General features: G+C 39.4%; 1 protein-coding gene across 5 annotated transcripts in view; it reads left to right on the top strand.

Moving 5' to 3' along the window:
• MYO6 (myosin VI) overlaps window positions 1-16,310 on the top strand; it is a 156,543-nt gene that overhangs the window by 55,348 nt on the left and 84,885 nt on the right. For all 5 annotated transcript variants that reach the window (XM_043438982.1, XM_043438984.1, XM_043438985.1 and 2 more), the window contains exons 2-6: window positions 2,764-2,906; window positions 7,651-7,720; window positions 10,992-11,065; window positions 14,153-14,282; window positions 16,120-16,225. In XM_043438982.1, coding sequence (XP_043294917.1) covers window positions 2,790-2,906; window positions 7,651-7,720; window positions 10,992-11,065; window positions 14,153-14,282; window positions 16,120-16,225 — 497 coding nt within the window. In that variant the 5' untranslated portion in view covers window positions 2,764-2,789. The remainder of the gene's footprint in view (window positions 1-2,763; window positions 2,907-7,650; window positions 7,721-10,991; window positions 11,066-14,152; window positions 14,283-16,119; window positions 16,226-16,310) is intronic.

Consider the following 16,310-nt stretch of genomic DNA (forward strand, 5'->3'; position numbering starts at 1 on the left):
AAGGATTTATATTTCAGAGGGATGAGGAACTTGATAAGATATCAAGGATGCGGGAATTTGCCTAAACAGGCTTAGCAGCATTCTTGCTAAACTGGCCTCTGTAAGCCTAACAAGGACCTGACAGACTCAGCTGAGGCCTCAGCAGGAAGAGGGCTCAGAGGCCCGGTGAAGTTTGGCCAAGAAGAGAAGTTGTGGTCTGCACACCCTTCATTGTTCCTGGTGTTTCTCTTTCCAGAGACCCTCTGTCGGCTTCCTGAGTGGCTAAGACGGTAAAGAGTCTGACTGTAATGTGGGAGAATGGGTTCGATCCCTGGGTCAGGAAGATCCCCTGGAGAACGGCATGGCAACCCCCTGCAGTATTCTTGCCTGAAGAATTCCATGGACAGAGGATGCTGGCAGGCTACAGTCCGTGGGGTCACAAAGAGTCGGACTTGCCTGAGCGACTAACAGTTTTCTGTCTCCTTCAGAGAAGAACCTCTAGGTTTCTTTTGGGGCGATGATGGGAGAGGAGGGGTTTGCCCAGTGTACGGAGTGTGTGGCCGGCATTAGGAAGTCTTTCTCAGAGAGCTTCCGTGTAGTCTTCCTTATGTTAGACTCTTTTCACCCTTGCTCTTAGAAGACTGTAGTTTTAAGTCTCTTGAGAGTCAGTGGTATAATTTGGGCTCTCTTTCATCTTTCTTCCTCCCAAATTTGGGGTTTGGCTTTTGGGTGTGCTGAGTCAGCTGTCCTCCAGCCACTCATGTCCCAGCTTCCGGAATGTTGTCGTTGTCTCTTGGGTTCTTCCTGCCTTGTGGACTGATAAAGAATCTTTTTGCGGTAGATTTAGGGGTTTGATGAAGGAACAACATTAGATGTATGCACTTACATCTCCTTTAAGTCTGTTGTCTTAACTTGGAAGCTGCAGCAAATGGTTCAAAACGGGAAAACAATTTGAATAGTTGCAGGAAATTTGCCGTTCTTTTTTGAACTGTGCGGGTTTTGCTTTACTGTGATTTTCCCCCAGATATTTAATGATTCCTAAATGATCCCTCATGACTGTCCTGTAGTTTCCCTTTGTATGTAGAACTTAACAAGACCATTTTCTTGAAATTTACTGGTGGCTTCAAAAAAGGCCTGTGGGGAAATGTAAGGGAAGAAGACAGTGTTGATAGCAACAGTTGGGTGTCATTAGAATGGGGATCTCAACCTTATGTCACTTAATCCTCATAGCAATTCTGTAAGGTAAGTGATATTATCACATGGATAAGAATGAAGATAATGATCAGAGAGATTAACTAACTTACTTAAGAGCTAGTCAGACAGTGGTGGAGCTTCATTTCAAACCTAGACTTTAAGACCTTTCAAGTCCTCCTAGGCTACCAAATGGTGTGAACAATTCTTTCATTTTCTCAGTGAATGTTGAGTTGCCTGCTTCCTCTGGGCCTTGGGGCCACAGGAGGACCATGCCCTGATGCAACCAGTATATCATGATCAGACTTAACTTTCAATAGAATTTCTGGTGATCTGTGAGTATGGGCAAGAGTAGGAGTAGGCAACTAAGTTAATTACAGGAGTCCTGGTAAAAGGCATGTTGGTTTTAACCAGGATGGCAGAGGAGCTACAGAGAAGTGGGTGGATTTGAGGTACCTATTGGAGGTAGAACCTGTAGGATTAGGTGGTGATAAAGATATGGAAGGAACTGAAAGAACCGAGAGTGACTCCAGGTTGGACTGAATGTTGTCGGTGCCTTTACTGACATAAGGAATGTAGTGGAACAGAGTAATAACACAATACTAATAACATTGTTACATCTGTTAGATATCTCCATGAGAAGGTGTCCAGTATGCAAGCAAATACCTGGGTATTCAGTGGTGTTATAGACTGGAGGTATTTGGGCATCACTTACACATAACTGTCGTTTAGTGGCTAAGTCGTATCTGACTCTCTTGCGACCCCATGGACTGTAGCCCGCCAGGCTCCTCCATCTGTGGGATTTCCCAGGCAAGAATACTAGAGTGGGTTGCCACTTTGTTCTCCAGGGGATCTTCCCGACAGGGATCACACTCATGTCTCCTGCATTGGCAGGCAGATTCGGTACCACTAAGGCACCAGGGAAGCCCATCACATACATATTTTTCACTTACATAGATTCTATTACATAGAATCACTTACATAGATTCTATTTAAAGCCCTGGGACTGGATATGATTATTTAGGGAAGGTGTGTAGACGTAGGTGTGGTCATCCAGATCTGAAGCAGTGTTACTGATTCACTTCAATGGAGAATCCTCAGTTCATTTCTTAACCAGCAAGCACTTTGCCGACTTGCCAACAGTTAGCAGCTTTTCGATTGAACTATTTACCAGACATCCTTATCCTTCATGAGAGACTAGGCCTGATGAAGAATCCATGGGGGACATCCCAGACTTGAGAATGCCACACAGAAGGAGAGGGTGGGCGCAAGCGTCTTTAAGTGTCGATAAGTAAGGAAGTGCTAGTGTAACTAGAGTGGGCTCGAGGTAAAAGCTGTGACCACTGCTCTGTTTTGTCCTGCCCGCCGTGTACCGTCAAAGGAGGGCGGTGGCAGAGTAGGTGTCCCCCTTGGGTGGGGCAGCCTCTGCTGGGTCCTTCTGTGCAGTTGGTAAAGGGTGGGGCGAGGATTACCTGTGCGGGGTGCTCGTGTGTTTCTATGAATTGTGATTTACATGTTAACTGAAAGAAAGATTATTATTAAAAAAAAAAAAACCTCCAAAGTGAGTCACGTTACTTTGTTCCTTTGAAACAGGAGGTCGTGGATAGCTCCCTTCGAAAATGGAGGACGGAAGGCCCGTGTGGGCCCCGCACCCCACAGAGGGGTTTCAGATGGGCAACATCGTGGATATTGGCCCTGACAGCTTAACCATTGAACCCCTGGGTCAAAAAGGCAAGGTAAGAAGTTTCTTAGAACGATTTCAAAATCTCTCTTCTTACTGTAGCTATCTCCCTTTTTAATGAAGTAGGGTTTTTTTTTGTTTTCTTTTTATTTTTTAGCTCAGATAAAGGGAAGCAGTTTTTTGGGTAGTGAACCATAGTTTTCTACTGAGTCCCTCAGGGGGAAAATGATATCCCTTCCTAAAATCAGATAGTAATTTAGTGAACCTTTAAGTAACATAGTCTTAAGGAGAAATAGCTACATAATAAAATATAAACAATAACATTTTTATTCCTGATGCCATGTAACTGAAGTTATGAATATATATCTGTGATATATTCAACCTGTTACCAAGTGAAAATATGAAAAGTGAATGATGTTGTGAAATTTTGCTGTTTGCTTTAGCTTATGAATAATTTAAAAAATCATTTTAAATTGAAATATAGTTGATTTACAGTGTGTTAATTTCTGCTGTACAGCGAAGTGATTAAGTTATACATATATATACATTCTCTTTTATATTCTTTTCCATTATGCTTTATCATAGGCTGTTGAATGTATTTCTCTGTGCTATGCAGTAGAACCTTGTTGTTTATCCATTCTGTGGTTATTTTTTAAAAACTTTTTATTTAGTTAATTTACTGTGTAATTAGAAATAAAAATATTTCTATTAAGTAAAGATATTGTACTTCAGTCTTAAACATAACCATCTATTATTATTTTTTGTTGTAATGGTATTTTTAAAACATAAAAGCATATTTCAGTTTTGTTCACATGGTGTCTGTTTCCTTTTAGGCTTAGACACAGACTAGACAGTATAACAAAATGAAAGTCTGGGGGAAAAGTGACCTGGAGTCTTCATTTTTCATGGAGACTGTAGGGCCTGTTTTGTGGGAGAGCTTCACTCTTCTTAGTTTAATAAATATTCCTGTTAAGTAGGACTTCTAACTTAAATTTGTTGATATCATTGCTGTTTACTTTAGACTCTGCCAGTGTTCATGAATAATTTATATTCTACTGATACATGGTTAACTAATGCCATATGACTGCCATCCTTCTGGGAACCTTAGAAAAACAAGGTAGATCTCTCCTGAGGTCTGTTCACAGAGAAAACTATTCTGTTACTGTAAACAACCCAGGAACCTAAATGCATAATATATAATGTGCCGTGTTAGAGGAGGCCAATTAAAGATACCCTCAGGAAAGAAAAGACAGAGTGTTTCCAGTTTTTCCTCTTATTAACAAGTACCTATTTGTACTTAACAATGCAGTACATGTTCTAAAAAAGAAAGAATTTTAAAAATAAGCTCAATTATTTGTACATATTTGAAGTTGTAGGGGAGGAAAAATTTTCCTCTACCCTTTTGGATCTCTGGGCCTGAAAATTAAACTGACATAAGACAGATTCACAGTAGGAACGCATACAACTTCTATCACATTTTTGCAGGAACATAGCAGCCTTCACAAGAGAATGAAGAATTAAAGAAGCAACCGGACCAGGAGGCTTTTATGTCTTTTAGACAAAGAAACAATAAATTTGAGAAGAATTAAAAAGGCAGGGGCTTTTGGGCTAAGGGTGATGAATTGTGGAGAAGTGGCAGGGAGGACCGGGGTTAGTCTGAGGAGACAGGGTTTTTCTGCACAGATTTCTCTGGGCCTCCATTCCCTCCCCTGGTGATAAGCATGTCTCTTTCCTCCTGGTAGAGGGAGGGACCTTTCAAGTGGGAGTTTTATCTCTTGCTTTCAGGAATAAAAAGGGTCAGAGTACACTTACTACAGCTGCTATTTCTCAAGTGCTTTTAACTCAAAATTATCAGTATGCCTAAGTAGCATATTTGGGGGGGAGTGACAGAAATGTTGTGAGTCTTTCTTTGTCCTTCAAAGTCTTTTTTTAAAAATATTTTTAACAAAATTTGTTAGCACAGTAAATCAAAACCACAGAATGAAAAGTACATTTCCTAGTTAAATTCTGTTATATTAATATGTATTCTGTTGTATCCATAAGTATTCAGATCAAGGATGGAAGAAACTTGCTTTATGGGTATATGCTTTTTTATATTTTAAATATTATATGTGCTTGCTGTGCCTTGTTAGTATCAATCAGGTGCACACATAGAATCGATTCAAACACTTAAAATTTAAATTGTGGAGTTATAGAAACCTTTTGGATTATAGATTATTTGTAACTAAAGTTGAAGTTTCTTTTCACAAAATTTTTTTGAAAGTGAACGAATTCTCTGTGATTTCTTTTAATTCCCCCTCTCCCTACTTCCTGGTCAGAGTCTTAATAAATTATCAAGTGTCATGACAACCATGTGGTTAAAAATATCTGTAGGAGAAGCAGCCTCTTGTGTGGATGATTCGTGGAGTAATGATCATCAGCATTTGAAAATTAAGAAAGTATGGAAAACAATGGACAAGTTAAACAGATCTGTTTGCTGATACAGTAGAAGCGTGGAAGAGGTGATTAGCTCTCACGGAACATGTTTTTGATGATAGCAGTGCCTTTTGAAGTTTTTCAGTTGTGGCACATAGTAAGAAATAGATTTTAAATCACGTTAGGTAGGTGTATTATTCATGTGTTTGTATATGTGTACTGATAACAGATATTACGTGTCAACAACACACATGTGTATGTATTCAAATGAAACATCTTTTTCATGTGTGATGCATTCTGATATTTTCTGATATCTTTTATTCTGTTAAAAATGCCATCTTGAACCTCTCAATTGACTTCACGTTCCATCTTTGCAGCTGACTGGCCTTCAGACTAAAGCCCTGAGCACATGGCACTTGAGGGTCTACCTTTCCTTTTCCCATTGCTAGTCTTGTCTGCTGTCAGCCCGCAGTCTCCCCCGGACACTCTTGCCAGACCCTTGGTTTTGTGTGTCTTTGTCTTCCTCTTGCAGCCTTCCCCCTCGGTCCTCAGGGGTCCAGGTGGTGCTGTGTCTCTGCTCACTTACTCCTTTTGCCTGGAATGCTGCTCTCCACAGCTCTGTGCTGAGCAAATGCTAATCCATCTGGACTGACTGAGGTCACCTCCTTTCCGGAGCTTTCCCACAGATGCTCCATCTCTTCCTCCTCCTCCCATGCAGTCAGGTTTACTGTTGATTACCCTTCGGTTTGAGGAGTGGTGTACATTCTTAACCTCTGTAACACTTTGTTGGAGACACTGGTTTACATTTCTCCCCTCCTACTGGACTGTAATCTTCTCAAGTACGGGGGCGTTTCCTTCGCCCATGTTGTCGTAGAGCTGGATGCCTTGTGTCTGCGGGGTGGTGGGTGTTTACTGCAATCTCTTGAGAGGAGAAAAGGCCTCCTCCCTCTAAGAGAAAACAACTGCCTTAATGAAACAAGTTTCCTCTTTCTCACTAAGTAGTGGTAAAGGGGGGAAGAAGGTGGAGGCTGGTGGTCATTTGGGGAGTGAAACAAGATGGAGAGAAACTAGCTTCAAGGGCTTACTACAGGCCTTTCAGCCCCGAGCTTCCCCTTCCCACTGCAGGAACGCTTTGTCCTGCAGCCCTTTTTCTGACCTCTTAGAGGCTCCAAACATAATAGAGTCAACACCTGGAGTCTGGGGAGGCCTTAGCCCCGTGGCTGAGGCTGTGAAAGTGGCACGTAGCCCTGTGACATCAGGAGCTATTTCTGAATGTGTTTTTCCTGTAGAATCATTGTTATAAATTGTGGATTGTTTTACAGCACCATTAATATACTTAGTGTACATTATAGATTAGTTCTCTACTTGTGATTTATCCTTTAAACCTTCCCTCACACATAACGTTAAGAACACGTGTAGTGGGTTCCGAACAATTAACTTCTAGAGTCTTTAGGGCATAACAGTTTTCTAATTTGGACTTGACTTTGAATGGTGGTAGTACAAGCAGCCTGGATTTTAAGTTTACTCTGTAAACTGTAGCAGTAGCCTTGTCTTATACTCTTGCATATATATTCATATATAGAATTTATACATATTATTCTAAAATCATTGAGCAGCTTTTCCTTAGAGATTTATTTGATATGGATGGTTTGGAACTTCAACCATAAGAGTAATTGTAGTTGTTTGAGAAATAGAAATGTATAAGCAACTATTAGAATGGCATGGAGAAAATTTAATTCTCTTTAGATGTAATTTGAGATCATTCTTTCGCTTTTACAAGATACTATCTTAATTCTAGAGTTTCTGCCATAGCATTTAAGTGATATAGTAAACCCAAACTTACTCATAGATATCTGTAATTTTACGTGCCTAATAGTTTTGGATACTGTATATTTTTGACACATTCCTGTATAGGAATTTGTCTCTAATGTATTTCACTCAGACAGTAGCATTAATTAAATTATAGTCTGTTGGTGCATTTGATTGATTGGCTGTTACTTTTTCCTTTTTTAAAACAACAAAATTGTGGTATATATAAACATTAAAATTTTTATTTTTTGAAAAGCTATTGAAAAGCATACCTACGTAACGTACTATGCAGTATGTTAGTATTAACACACTTCTTGTTTTGTGCCACTCTTGGAGTTGGAGCACGGGATTTTTTTTTATTGATTTCTATTATTGATTTCATGTTCATAGTAATAATGGATAATATATTTGAGTAAAGTTATCCTGCTTTTATGTTAATGACTTGTTGGATCTGGTATTACATCTTAATGAAGAGCATATTATCACCACTGTTTCAATGTATGCAGACAATTAAGCTCCTTTGTCTTTACCATTTATAAGCTTCTGGTTTAATAAGCTCTTGTTTTGTTTTTTAGACATTTTTGGCTCTCATAAACCAAGTGTTCCCTGCAGAAGAGGACAGTAAAAAAGATGTGGAAGATAACTGTAAGTATCAGTTTAAAAAGTAGTTCTCGTCATAGAAAAGGAAACCGTTCCTTCCAAAAATATATGAGTGATTGTATTACAGGGTACACTGTGCTGGTTGAGAAGAAAGGTTTGATGTGAAGGTTTCTGTGAATGGAGGAGCCCCACAGTCGTAGATGCATTGGTCTCTCACATGGACTTTGGTGAAGGAAGTCTCTTGAATGTCTTTTTAGTGTTATCTCAATTGTGTAAATACAGGGAATGGGAATAATTTATTTACTCTGAAGCCTGAACTAAAGATCTCATATGGTTTTTTTTTTTTTTTTGGAAGAGTTATTTTGAACCTCATCTGCAATCAGGTGTGTTTTTTTTGTGTGTGTGTGTCTGTGGTTCAATAATTTGGAAGTTGAGTCAAAAGCAGCCATTTAATGCCTCTGTTTAAAAGAAAAAACATTAAAAAATACTGTGCAATAAATACTAATTGAAAATAAATACTCATTGAAAAATTGATTTCAGAATAGTATATTAAAGTACAGCATTAGTTTGACTTACAATTGCCTTAGAATTTTTTGTGGGAAAGTACTATATCCAGAGCAGTAGGCCATGTATATTCTTACATTGTTAAAATGAAGTAGTAGTCATGTTTCATTTTTTATGTGGCAAGATTTCAGAACCATGTCCAGTTGTCATGGGTTTCTTTAAAAGTATCTGACATTAAAAACCATTTGAAGAAGAGGGGTAAAGAAAGGAATGTGTTTTGTCCTTGCTGGTTTTCTCTGGAGTTCACATTTGAGCAAGCCTGCAGGATTCCCATCTATGACGTGGAATCCAAGAGTAAGGGCAGGCATCCAGTGCCCAGATTCTGACTAAGCAGTTAGGAAGCTGAGTGCCTGTGGGCAGTTTCTCTCTCTCCTTTGGGCTTCTCTGTAGAATGGGAGTAATAATGCTTCTGTTTCATCCTTAGAGATGATGCATATAAAATGCTTGGCACAGTGCCTGACCTCTAACAGCCTCTCAGTAAATGGTACCTGTTGTTATTAGGTGTAAGAGACTGGGGAAAAAAAATGTGGAGCTCCCCTCCATTCTAAAATTGCTAGAGAATTTGTCTGATGGGATAATATTTTTCTAATTAGCAGTCAGAACCACAGCAAGAGAAAGGAATGAGATTCTGCTGTATCTAAAATGAGAGAGAAAATTCTTTTCTGTTTTCACTTGCTAGGATATTCAGAATTGGTAGCAGTCCTTTTCATGTATCAAGATAATGTTTTCTGGCATTCTGTGGTAAGCACCGTGAAGAAAGGAGAAAGTAGTCCTAGTGGTGGTAGGGTAGTGAGGATGGGGAGGTGTTATTTGAGGGGTCATCTTTGAACTGACCATGAAGGACAGGTAGATTTTTGACACAGAGTTGCAGAGGCATGATATTTGAGTTTGATAAATGGTTTAGTCTGCCTGCAAGTTAGACCATATTAAAGAGAGTTATGGAAAATTATATGAAAAGGTCAGTCGAGTGTTGGTTTACTAAGGGCCTTGAATACGGGACTTGAATGTGGACTTCGGTAGTTGATGGAGACCCACTGATGATTTTTGAGGAAGAAGGAGATTTAGTCCGGGCTCTAGTGTAGTTATAAGCTTGCCTAGTGGCTCGGTCAGTGAAGATTCCGCCTGCAGTGCAGGAGATGCAGGAGATCCAGGTTTGAACCCTGGGTTGCCAAGATCCCCTGGAGAAGGAAGTGACAACCCACTCTGGTACTCTTGCTGGAAAAGTCCATGGACAGAGGAGCCTGGCAGGCTACAGTCCTTGCAGTCACAAAGAGTCGGACACGACTAAACCCTCAGTAGTGTCGTTAGATGGGTGCTGTGAGCAGTCAGGGGGTAGAGAGGAGAGAGACTGAGTCTGCAGACAGGCGGGAGGCTGCAGCGATTACGGAAGCGGCGATGAGACCTCACTGGGCTTGGGGCTGTGGAACTGGAACGAAAGGAGAGCCATTTCAGAGACTCAGACTGTGTTCGTCATGAGTGCCCACCGTGAGGCGGGTGCCGTGCTGCGCTTTATTACACGTGTGCGGACTTGGGAGTGAGTTGAGAGCAAGGAAGGGGGGGAGGAGGGTCCTCGTGTCCACTCGGCTTGCGGAACAGGTGAGTGGGGAGTGGTGGTGCTGAAGACGGGAACGGAGTGAATGGGGAAGAGTGGGCTGTCTGCCTGAGTGTGCGGTGCAAGCGTGAAAACGGGGCTCAGCCAGCTGTGGGCTGGGTGTCGCATCAGGTGAGAATCGAGTGTGTCAGCGTTGGTAGAACAGACGTCAGAGAAACAGGATTTCTGCCCTGATGCCGCTGTTCTGTTTAAGACACATGTGATTTCTCCAGGATTCTTATTTCATCATGTCAGTGATGAGGCACTGACTGAATGACCTGTTCCCTTCATGCTCTAAAATTTCATCTTTTTTATTTTCTGTAAAATTCTGAGCAGCAGATTGAATTAGCGTCGTCCACTAATCTTTGTTGTGTCAAAAATGTGTAAAAATCAGCTCTGTCTGGAACTTCCCTGGTGGTCCACTGGCTAAGACTCCGCATGCTAGTGGAGGAAGCCCAGGTTCTGTCCCTGGTCAGGGAACTAGATCCAGCAGGCCACAACTAAGACCTGGTGCCGCCATGTAAACAATAAATAAATATTTAAAAATCACACTATCTGAAGTAGTACTGTCTTTCCACTTGAATTGTGCCTGATTCTTTAGCCAACCTTCATTACTATGTGTGTGTGCTCAGTCACTCAGCTGTGCCCGGCTGGCTCTTTGCAACCCCCTGGACTATATAGCCTGCCAGGCTCCTCTGTCCATGGGAATTCTCCAGGCAAGAGTACTGGGCTGGGTTGCTGCAGGTTCTTTATTGACTGAGCCACCAGGAAAGCCCAGAAATATTGGAATGGGTAGCCTACCCTTCTCCAGGGGATCTTCCTGACCCAGGAATCGAACCGGAGTCTCCTGCATCGCAGGTCGATTCTTTGCCAGCTGAGCTACCAGGGAAGCCCTCTTAACTGTGGATTCACCCGATCTCACTGGAGACATTCCTCTTGCTGAAAATTTGTTTAAAAATATCATTATGACTCATGTGTGTGTGAGCTAGATATATTTTAAATTGGCTTCTGGAGTTTACAGGTACCAGGGAAAAGATGGAATTAAATTTAACCTAACAGGTGAATTTTAGCTTGGGTCCGAGTGATTCAGATTAAGATGGTATTGTTTTATTTTGCTTTTTTTCTTCAGATAGCTAATGATTTACAAAATTTCCATCTCAGGTTCATTAATGTATTTAAATGAAGCCACACTACTCCATAATATCAAAGTTCGATACAGTAAAGACAGAATTTATGTAAGTATTTTACCTGTGGTTTAAGTTTTGTGGGGATTATTATTTTACATGCTTCTGTTTGATTTTGTTGAGCTTGAACTTTTCTTACCAGGAGATCATTCTTGACCTGAGCCTGTTGAATGGAGCCTGAGCTCCATGAGGATGAGGATTTTTTCGTAATTTACTGCTCTTAATTCCAGGGCTTAGACCAGGCATGGTACATAGTACTTCAGAAATATTTGTGGAATGAAATAAGGAATTCAGGGCATCATCTAATATTTTTCAGCCTTAAATCTATCCAATTTGGTTATTTATAAAAGCACTAATTATTTTGAACTATGATTTTTAAATTTTTGGCATATATCTATAGATCTGTTTAACTAATGCACTTTCCACATTGTTCTGCAAAACATTTAAGTCAGACTTAAGGCATACATAATGAAATTAAAAACTTGGATGGCAAAAAATGTAAATTAGAGTAGAAGGCAGTATGTGAGGAAATTTCAGGAACACTGAAATGCTGATCATGAGCCTGAATAGTTGCAATATTTGATTCCAAAGAGATAACTTTCCTTAAAAGCCCAGGATATTTAAAAATGAAAGACAGTGCTTCTAATGTATTAAATAGGGTTTGCACCAAAGCATTCAGATGAATGCTTAAATGGTATGTTTTAATTATCATGATTCACTGGGCATGTATGAGGTTTTATTCTAGTTAGAGGTTCCTTTGTTGGCTGGAGATAAATTACCCTGCTGTAGCTCTCCTGTTATAAAGATGGGACTCTTCATTATTTTTGAAAGAAGAAAACACATGGCTTCTTTGACACTTCCTAGATCAAATGACGTTCTTAATATTTTATATCACTATCAGTTTGCCTAATTGTACTTACTTAATTCTGACTAAATTACCTTTAGTCTTTGCCATCTGTCCAAGTAGTGACAGCTGGGAAATAGAACTAATCTATTTAGTCTTTTCCAAAAGAGTTTATTCTCACTTATATACAGTATTAAGTGTTTCCTTTTCTCTCTGCTTTTTTCCCCCAAAGTCAACTAAATAGTATATTTATGTTAATATAGATATGGCTATTCTTATTTAGAAATATATTTGGAAGCAAAATTCATTTAATCAGCAGACTAATGTTGAGTATCTAATGTGTGCTAAATGTTTTAGGTACTAAAATAATAACGTTTTTAGGTAGAATGCTTTACCGGCTGAGCTACCGGAGAAGCCTAATAATGTTTTTAAAGTTTGTTTGTTAAAGCAGTTTAACTTGTAACATGTCAGTAAAAGCTGATTTAGCTAAAACCATCTTTCAGGTAGAACTGGCCACTATTTTTTCTTTATATGCCTACATCACTTGGTGGTAGTGGATCAGTTTTACTTACCTGAGCAAATTTTAATTGTTTTAATATCTTTTTCTTGAAGTTTACGCGTTTTAAACTACCTTTACAGAATCATGTTACTCAACAAAACAAAACACTGAGCTAGTTTGTTTCTATTTGGGATGATTATACATAAACTTCTCACCCTGGAATTTTCATTGGTCCATTAATGTTTCCTATGCAATGGTGATGTTCCACCTGCTGAATGTAGCCACTGATAACAGAAGGTTTACATGCAGAATTCATTGTACTTTCAAAAAAAGATTAGCACTGCATTTGATTAACAAGTCTCTGCGGAATCACATACCTGATAGAAATAATTACCTGTTTGTGAAATTTTAAGCTTTTGCTCCTCACGTATGTGTCTGCATCACTCTGGAGAATTTTAAGATGATTTCTATTTGTTCTGGCCTTCTTTTCCTAAGATATGTATGCAGTTGGGTGTACAACCTCTGTTTCATAGTGGCTGTTTAGCATCATCAGCTCTTGTTTGGAAAACCAGTGTTTTCCAAGTTCATGAAAGCCATAACTGGTGGGTTTTTGCCTAGCCAGTTATGCCTTTTAGTTATAAACCATTAAATATCAGCAACACACAAACAGAATGCTTATTACTGCAACATATGTAAGAGAGGGAAGCAGTTCACAATAGTTTGAGTTGGGTTTTTTTATACTTCTCACTGACCAGAATTACCTCCATTCTCCCTTAGACATTTAACATTTTCCTTGGTTACTGAAGTCTCTATTACTTTCCTTTTGTTTCACATGGAAAGATTATTAACTGGAATTTATTTTTCACTCCACCCCAGGAAACAGGTTTGAGAGCATTTGCTGAATTTTAGATTAGCAGGCTGAGAGTTTGGGGTTTCCGCATCATTTCCCTTCCACAGCTAGAAGCAGAAGACAAAAAAATATGGTCCTGTATGCCCTAGTTTGGTCTGCAAACCACAACCAATTGCTAAACCACAACTTTCTTTCTACCCACAAAGAATTTTATAAATCCTATTGGTGGCATTTTTTTTTTTTTGGTCTTTTGAAGCCACGGTGAAATTTCAGATTTGAAAGCAAGCTTCTTCATTGCTCATCAGACATTTAGCCCATCAGTATTCTAGGCAGTAGTCAAGCATATGGTGTTTTGCAAAAGTCTGGGACCAAATGGTCACCACAGAGCTAAATCAATCCTAAGGTTTTCAGTGATGGGCATAGGCCTCGAGGGTTCCGTGAGCTATGTTACACTCTTCAGTAGCTGTGTTACACTCTTCAGTGAGGAAAGTGGTCTAGACAAGAAATACAAATAAGCAACATGCAGGCTGTAGGTATAGAGCAGATGTTGTAAGTGGAGTCAGCAGATGTCTCAGACAGAGGAGTAGAGGCTCAGCTCTGCCCACGTGGATCTGGTGGTTGTGTCTTGAATCTGGGAGGGCGGGTGGAAGGAGTGTGTTTCCTTTGATGCAAAGGGAGGTCAAGAGAGGCGATTTTGATTTTGAGTGTGGCGAGTTTTAGATGCCTATGGGATAAGAAGATGTAAATATTTATTAAGTGTTGAAGATATATGTGTCCAGAAGAGATCAGGGAATGTTTAGGGCTAGAAATGCAGATTTGGGAGTTCTAGTTACAGAGAGAACTGGGGGTGTCTACTTGCTGTATGTTCTTTCTTTTATGAGCTTTGTTTGATTTTAAATGAAAATAATAATTGAAAAATTTAATGTTTACGCTTTTCCCACTTAGACCTATGTGGCCAACATTCTGATTGCAGTGAACCCATACTTTGACATACCTAAAATCTATTCTTCAGATACAATAAAGTCGTACCAAGGAAAATCTCTTGGGACGATGCCACCTCATGTGTTTGCAATTGGTAAGTAATTTAAGTGTATCTTAATTTTTATTTCAGTTGTACAGACCCATTCAGTTTTTCTTTTGGATTAGTAGAAGGTGCCATGAACCGAATGTCTGAAGGCCTGTGTGCAGCTGAGCCTGTCACTGTGTTAGGAGCGTGTCTCTCACACAGGGTGGGGAAGGATACTTTTGTTGCCGACTCATGGGGTGGTTGTACCTCATTACCTTTGTTAAATGCCTTTGTTCTCTTAAGTGTGTCTATTGGTTGAAAGTAGGTCATCATAAAATGTGACCTAATGTTTTCTTTTGACTCCATCTTTTAAAGTGTCCCCCTTCTGCAACTAAGAAGGAGGCCTAGACCATTCGCTCTTTTACTTGTGAACGTTTTACCTCGGCTAGAAGGGGGATGTGAGAACAAACATCTTTTATCCCTCATCAGGGCATTTTAAATTGTAAAGGATGGACAGTGACACATGTTTCATATCTCTGGAGAATCTGCGTGGAAGGGCAGCAGCATCTGTCTTTGCCTTTGTAGGGCACTCTCTCTCATCTCGAAGGCCTTAGCTCTGAAGAGCAGAGATAGAGTTGCTTGAGAGGCATCCCCCATAGCTAGTGGCTACAAGTACAGAGATGTTAGCTAAGCCTTGGAATTCAGACATAACTGAATTAAATTGTGACAAGTTTTGGTTCAGGTTTTTAGCATAGTTTGTGTCTCTTTGTACCTGTGTTTTGGCTTAACTGGGCTTCACCTCCAGATTTGACTGAACATGTTCTGGGTGCTGCTAGGCAGAGTGAATATATGCACCAAGTCCAGTGCAACTGGTTCTATGATGCTCTGATGGGCATCTGTATGTGTTCTGTCAGCTGGCAAAATGGTGAGCAAGCTCATCACTAGACAGAAGTTACATGTTTAAAATGTAGTTGCTTACTACTAAAAAAGTATTTACAACGATTCCAACAAAATTGGGTGAAATAGATTGCTGATGAATTGGTCAAAGGGATATGAGCACTCTTGCATTAGTTTGCACTGGGTCCTTTGAGAAAAAGCCATCCGTAGACCCTTCTTCACTGGTATGTGTAGCACCTGCCTGAGGTGAGAAATAGCGGCCTTATAGGGCTCAACTTGTCAGGACCTCATTTTTAATTAAATTTAATTTAGTCCACTTTAAGAGAATGAAATTGTGCTCATCTTGTCTGTGAAGTCCAAAAGATATAGCTTAAACTGTTGGAGGATAATGAAGATAGTTAAAAATTGTATATATAAATAATGGCAGATCTAAAAAATTGAAAGCAGTTAATTTTGCCTATTTTTGAAATGTTGGTGAATTCTACAGGATGTTTACGTTTAATGGTAGAATTACAGGAGGAAAAAAAACACCACAGATTCGTTGTGCAGTTGTGTTTTTTTTTTTTTTATTTTTTCCTGCAGCAGAAATTTTGGCTGCCAGATTTCTTAATTGGTAGCTTGTTACTTTTTGCTTAATTCTCTGGGGATGTCATTAGTTATGTATAGTGAGCATTTTTCATCTCTCTGCAAATATGTTCTGGTATTAGGAAAAGCTGAGCCACTGCTCATAATATGGAGACATTCTAGTGCAAACGTAAACGTTGTTTATTTGGATTTCATATCACTTAGCTGTCAGGATAATTATAGAGAACATTTAAAGTATATACTTATAAAGATGTTTTGAATACTTTTAAATGATTTTATTTAAAAATTTTGGTAGCTGTAAACACACATTTATAATTTCTTTCAGAACAAGTGCTTTTTGTTAGTAAATGGACTTTCTATCATTTGGAAATTTTTATTTAATACTTCGTTTATCACTAATAGTGTATTATTATTTTCACTCCAGCTGATAAGGCTTTTCGAGACATGAAGGTGCTCAAGATGAGTCAGTCCATCATTGTATCTGGAGAATCAGGAGCTGGCAAAACAGAAAATACAAAATTTGTTCTAAGGTGAGGAATATTTAGCTGACCTAAAATGTTCTGAACAAGTTGATTATTTTTTAGTTGTGGTAAAAAAATATACAACATAAAATTT

This window comes from Cervus canadensis, chromosome 20 (genome assembly GCF_019320065.1).
Source record: "Cervus canadensis isolate Bull #8, Minnesota chromosome 20, ASM1932006v1, whole genome shotgun sequence".
NCBI lineage: Eukaryota > Metazoa > Chordata > Mammalia > Artiodactyla > Cervidae > Cervus > Cervus canadensis.